Source organism: Myotis davidii, unplaced genomic scaffold (assembly GCF_000327345.1).
Source record: "Myotis davidii unplaced genomic scaffold, ASM32734v1 scaffold391, whole genome shotgun sequence".
Taxonomy (NCBI): domain Eukaryota; kingdom Metazoa; phylum Chordata; class Mammalia; order Chiroptera; family Vespertilionidae; genus Myotis; species Myotis davidii.
The window spans coordinates 381501-388032 of record NW_006284336.1 but is presented as its reverse complement, the minus strand read 5'-3'; the positions used below and the strand labels follow the sequence as shown (position 1 = coordinate 388032).

The window sequence follows — 6532 nt, the reverse complement described above, 5'->3', positions numbered from 1 at the left end:
CCGCGAGCCGTAGTTTGCCCACGGCTGGTCTAGTAATAAACACCAGAGTAATAACTATTGCAGGCAAGAATCATTAATAGATATTAAAATTAGTGGGTGAAAATATGATGAAAAACAGAACAGTAACATAATCACCTCATGCTATTCACTAATTACAAAGGGGAGAAATACTGACCTCACTGTGGATAAATCTGACAGACGCCACCTTAACTAAGTGATCAAGGCTAATGTCATCAACAACAGGACAAACTGACACTGTGGGCCTCCTGATATGATGCAGAGAAGGGCACATCACTTCTGTGATATTCTTTCAAAAAATGCATGGCCTCTATTGAGTCAGGAAAAATACCAGGAAAACCCATGTTGAGGGACAGTCTACAAACGAACTGGCTGGCACCCTTTAAAAGTGCCCAGATTATGAAAGACAAAAAGACTGAGGAACTGTTCCAGAATAAATGACACTAGGGAGACACAATAAATAAACCCAACATGTGACCCCTGGACTGGATTCTGGACCAGTAAAAAAACATTAGTGGGACAACTGGTGAAATCTGAATGAAGTCTGTGGATTAGATGTCATTATACTGGTGTTAATTCCCTGATTTTGATAAGTTACTGTGGTTATGTTAATATCTGGAGAAATTAGGTGATGGAATTATTGATAGTAATTTTTTTCTACTATTTTTGCAACTTCTTTGTAAGTCTAAAAAATTGCTTGGAAATAAAGTTTAAAAAAATAAAAAAAGCCCCTGGCCTAGAACAATGCCTGGTACTCAATAGGTACCCAATACATTATTTAATAAATGTGCACTGAATGGCAGAGCCCGGGGGAAGGTGCCATTCCCAATGGGGTAACCTTGACGCTTGGTCAAGCTCCCAGAATAGAGGACATTTAATACACCCATAGAAAGTGAGGACAGAAGCCCTGGAAAGATTGCAGGGAAGGATATGCCAGGGAGGAGGCATAGCATGGAGCCAAGCCTTTGGTATTCACGGAGTTCTGAACTGGTGCCTGAGGACACATGGGCGGGACTAATGGGAATACAGGAGATCAGCAGACACAGTGATGGTTGTTAATGGGGCCTCTTGAAAGTTGAAGACACTGTCCTGGTTGCTAATGGGGGAACAGCAAACAGAATGAGGGGTTAATGAGGTTTGGAGACACTGTGATTGACCCTTATGGGTTTCAAAGACACATGTGTAATGGCAGGGACAGTGTTGAAAGCAGAAGTATACAAAGGCTACGGATGGAGTTTGTTATGGCTGGGGGGATACAATGGAGGCAAAAAGAACTGAAGCAGGGAATTAACCCCTGAAGAGCCCTCTCCCCAACTCACCCAGGCCAGCAGTGTCTCCTTCTCAGCCACGTGGTAAATGAGGCGCAGAGGCCGGGAGGTACTATGGAGGCGAGCGTGCAGGCGGTGGTATAGGTCCGAGAGACGCTGCCGCTCCTCTTCTCTGCTGTACGGGGCCTCTAGCTCAGGGCTGCAGTGAGGGAGGGAGGCCGGCGACAGGGTCAGTCTAGGGCTTTCTTGGCTGGCCATCTCCCCTCAGTCTAAGGAGTTCAATTAAGCTAAGGAGCTAAATAAGCCTTCCCCATTAGACTTAAAGAATCTCTATGGTCAGAGGCCCAGCTTTTCCCTCAAACTATGGGATTCCTTGAATACTGGGGCCTTAGTTTCCATTAGAAGAAGGGATTCCTTGAGGTTGGTAGTTGAGCCTCCCTCAGCAGTTATACACCTGTTCTATTCCATCACTCTAGAGCAGTGGTCGGTAAACTCATTAGTCAACAGAGCCAAATATCAACAACGATTGAAATTTCTTTTGAGAGCCAAATTTTTTAAACTTAAACTATATAGGTAGGTACATTGTTATTAACTTAATTAGGGTACTCCTAAGGGTTAGGAAGAGCCGCACTCAAGGGGCCAAAGAGCTGCATGTGGCTTGCGAGCCAGTTTGCCGACCACTGTTCTAGAGCATCGGTTGCCAACCTTTCGGACCTCATGGACCACCAGTGGTCCATGGACTACCGGCTGGTGACCGCTGTTGTAGAGCATGGCTGGCTTTCTTTCCTGAAACATATCTATGAGATGCTGAACCTTCCAGTTAGGTAAGCCTTCCCACCTGGCAGACTGCCCAAGGATCAGGACCCACCTGGTAAACTGAGGCAGCTGGCGGTGATGGTCAGGGATGTCCAGTGGCTTATAGAGGAAGTGCCGTAGGCCAGGTGCTCCCACAGCCTGCACACTGTAGGATGGGGCAGTGGCTGATGGGGCATTAGAGAAACTGGCAGCCTCCCCAAGGTTACGCATGGCACCAAGCGTGTGCATGCCGTCTTCCACTAGGCGCCGGCAGGTGGCCATGTCATGGAAGGCCTCAGGGTCAGTGCCAAGTAGCAGCAGGCAGACTGGCATGGCGTCCAGGCGGGCCACATAGGCATAGAAGAATCCATCTGGGTTGAAGCGGGGCAGGCACACAGGTGCCCACGCTTCCCCTGCTGCAAAGGCAGGTGCACTGACCCAGTTGAGCAGCAATTGCAGGTCAGCTGGGTCCAGCCGGCACTCAGCCAACACATTCCGCTCCTGGGCTGCTGTCACCAGCTGACCACCCACCGCCAGCACGGACAGTGCCAGGCCAGGTGCTGTGCAACGTCGGAGCAGTGTACCCAGTGCTTCCCGCAGCGGGCGAGTGAGGGGCACACAGCGCACGGCACCCAGGAGCAGGGCACCTGGGTCCCGCTCCACACTGTCCAGAAGCCGGTCTAGGGTGCGCTCGGAGCCAGCTAGCAGGCGGCGGAGGTCGTAGTTCTGCTTGCGGGCGAAGATGCGGGCCACACTTGCACGGGTCAGCGTACTCACGATCTGTGCGTGCACGGCGAGAAGCTCCTCCCGCAGCTGGGCTGCTGACTGGGGAGTCCTTGACACCGCCACCAGCAGCAGCGGGCCCTGCTGTAGGAACACCAGCTTGTGGTCCTCTGGGGGAGGAAGGGATGGGCAGGGGGTAGCGATGAGTCGCTGGTGACTGAGAGGATCAGGTGAGGCTCTTCCCCCCCTTTCCCTGAACACACACCTCTGGCCCAAGCTTGCGCGGTCACTCTGTGGACACTCGGACTTAGGGTTAGGACAATCTGGGGGAGACTGAACATTTGTAGAGACATGATGGGACGGTCAAAGAATCAGGTTAGACATATAACATGAAGTGGGGGAAGATGAAGCAAGGGCTGACACAGCCAGAAAGATACCCAACTCAGCCACACAGCCACACAACCATGCTGTCAGGTAAACAAGGAAGTATCCAGCCAGTCACTTACATCCCAGGAGTTAATCACTCAGAACGCAGAAGGCCAAACTGACAGATGGACACAACAGCAAACCCTCACCCCTTCAGGACTAGAAAGCCAGCCACACACACTGACCCACACCTGGCTGGCTGGACAGTGCCCCCGGAAGTCAGACAGACCTATAGCTAACCAGACAGCCATATTCATATTCACAGTTACTGCCCCCAGTTCCACCTCCTGCCCCTTTGCTCACCAGCATAGATGGCGCGGATGGTATCTCCTGCACTCTGCACGAAAGACACGAGAGCTGTCATCACACCCATGGTAGTCGACAGTGCCTCCACACTACCGTACCTCGAGTAGATGGGCTTGCCGGCCTCACTCAGTACAAACACATGCTTTCGCTTGCTGCGCCAGTCCTCGTCACTTGGATCTCCGCCCTGGGCCCCGGAGCCACTCTCAGAGTCATCCGTGGCATTATTCTCAGAGGCTGCAGGATCCCAGAGCCCTTGGGTACATGAAGGGGACTCTGACTGGGGCAGTGGTGACAGCAGGCTGGGAGGCTGGTCCTTGGTCTCGGATCCTGAAAGGGAGCCCCTGGTGGGTCACCTGCCTGTGGACTCCCACTAACCCCCTGTGCCCAAGGACCCACCAAATGCCTACCAGCCCTCTCCCCCAATGACCCCTGATGCTGACACAGACCTCCAGGTATCTTCTCTGCCCCTCAATTACATCCACATGATGCCCTTAAAACCCCAATAATCCAATCTCTCATTGTCATAATTGAACCCTCTTATGTCCTAAAGACCAATTATTCTCCTTTCTATAACTGCCATTTCTAAGTCTTCAAAGCACCCCATTTCCTGAATATCCACTACCACCTAGATCCCTAATCTCCTCTATTTACTCCCACTGCCGTTCATTACCATTTCAAAGACCCCACATTAACATCACTAATACCTGGGTCCTCAATGACCTTCACTGACTGCTCTGACCCACAGTCTATTCTACTCCATGTCTATTCCATCGCTACCATGACCACTGTTAATGACCACTAACATCCAAGACTTCCAGTGATCTCTGTTGATTCCCCTAACCTTTTTTAAAACATATTTTGATTTTTTACAGAGAGGAAGGGAGAGGGATAGAGAGTCAGAAACATCGATGACAGAGAAACACAGATCAGCTGACTCCTACACACCCCCTACTGGGGATGTGCTCACAACCAAGGTACATGCCCTTGACCGGAATAGAACCCAGGACCCTTCAGTCCACAGGCCGACGCTCTATCCACTGAGCCAAACCGGTTACGGCTCCCCTAACCCCTATTATTCCCTTCTCTCCAATGATCACTATCAATCTCCACTAACACCTAGGACTTCAATGACCTCCACTGGCTCTCTTGATCTCCTTTTATTCTCAGTGGTATCCACCCCGCTCCCTACGATAACCACCATAATATACACTAACACACAGGACTTCTATGAATATGACCTTCACTGCCCTTCCCCATGATTATTATTAACAATCACCAATGAAACCCACCACTTCAATGCCCACTACCGACTCCCCTGACACACCTCCTACTTAATCCAGTCAACGTCCATTGATTTCCCCCAAGGACAACCATTATTACCCACTGGCAACTATGTCTCAACAATTTTCCCATGAAATCCCCATGACCTCATATTCCTTCATTCTCTCACTGACATTCTATGACTCCACTTGCTTCCAATTACCAACGACCTCCTCCCAATACCTGCCATTACTTGCTAACAATTCCCAAGTTCCCTCCACCATTTAATCTTAGAGATGTCCACTGCTCTTTCCAGCATGATCAATGAGCAATGCCCCGAATGACTTCCATCGATGCTCCACAGAATACCTTTACACATCCACCTGGGTCTTCAAAGGCTCTCCTACTGGTCCTCTAACTCCCCCAATAATCTCATGGATGTCCACTGCCTCCCCACCCATAATCGCCATTAGTAGCCACTAACATCTGGTTCCTTAAAAGAGTACCTCCAACAACTCACCATTGTCTCCTCAATGAGGTAAATACTCTGAGTGCCCACGCAGTGGTTCTCAACCTTCCCAATGCCGCGACCCTTTAATACAGTTCCTCATGTTGTGGTGACCCCCAATTTCATTGTTACAAATTGAACATAATTAAAGCATAGTGATTAATCACAAAACAATATGTAATTATTATGTGTTTTCCGATGGTCTTAGGCGACCCCTGTGAAAGGGTCGTTCGACCCCCAGGTTGAGAACCGCTGGCCCACGGGCTTCCATTGACTCTCTTCCCCACCTCAGTGACTTAAGTGACACCCTAGTCCCCAAAGACACTGATTTCTAAATAATCCACCTTTGCCTCTCTTCCTTTCGGTCAGTAATTGACCTGACCATCTTAAATCCCCAATGCCCCCCCCTTTGACCCCAACTAATCCCTTTTTGATACCCCAAGGGCCTAAACTCATCCCAAGTCCGCAGTGAACATTCACCAATGATTTCCTCCTTTTCATTCCTCAAGGATTTAAACTACAATGTGAGTCAACCACGACCTCTTACTGACCACATGCAACCCTGTTAAGACCCCAAAAGGCTTGTTACTGGACCCTCATTGACCTCCCTCAACAATGACACCCCTATACATTCTTTGGAATTTGTGGTGAGGAAAAGACATACCTGTTTCCTCCAGGCTCCGGTCCTCGGAATCTGTGGCGTCCTCCTGAACCCCTCCACCGTCTCCAGCCTCCTCCTCACTGGGGAGCCGCGTGTCCTCCAAGTCCTCCGCGTCCCCGGGGGCTGGGGCAGCAGCGTCTCCTCCGGCCTCCATCTGCACATCCCTGGACGGCAGGGGAAGTGAGGGTGACGGGCAGCAAAAGAAACTTCCTAAAAGCCTTTACTGAGCTTAGCCCTCTTGTCCACGCTCCTAGTGCTCGTTTAACCCTCGGTTCTGAACAGGATGAAGCATTTAAAAATGTGACCAAATACTTGCATCCTCCAGCACTTGCCGAAAAGGGAGGATCTACTGAGCCGCAGGAATTAAAGATACATAAACATCTGTTTTAACCCGGTATCTCAACTGGCCGGGCACCATTACTTCCCATGGCCTCGGAAGCATCACACTTCCGGGTGCGACTGATGTCTTGCCACACTTCCGCGCGCGACGACGCTAAGAAAAAATATATAAAAGAAATCAGTGTGTCTCTGATACCACTTTTTCTATCATTTTAATGTCAACATCTT

The 6532-nt window shown here is 50.0% G+C and overlaps 1 protein-coding gene across 2 annotated transcripts in view; it reads right to left on the bottom strand.

Moving 5' to 3' along the window:
• The window catches only part of MON1B (MON1 homolog B, secretory trafficking associated), an 11510-nt gene that overhangs the window by 4626 nt on the left and 352 nt on the right, over positions 1-6532 (bottom strand). The window contains exons 2-5 of one of the 2 annotated variants that reach the window (XM_006754443.2): positions 5969-6129; positions 3534-3863; positions 2155-2974; positions 1338-1485 (exon numbers count right to left, since the gene is read on the bottom strand). In XM_006754443.2, the coding sequence (XP_006754506.1) occupies positions 1338-1485; positions 2155-2974; positions 3534-3863; positions 5969-6119 (1449 nt within the window). In that variant the 5' untranslated portion in view covers positions 6120-6129. The other variant, XM_015569715.1, reaches the window with a different exon arrangement.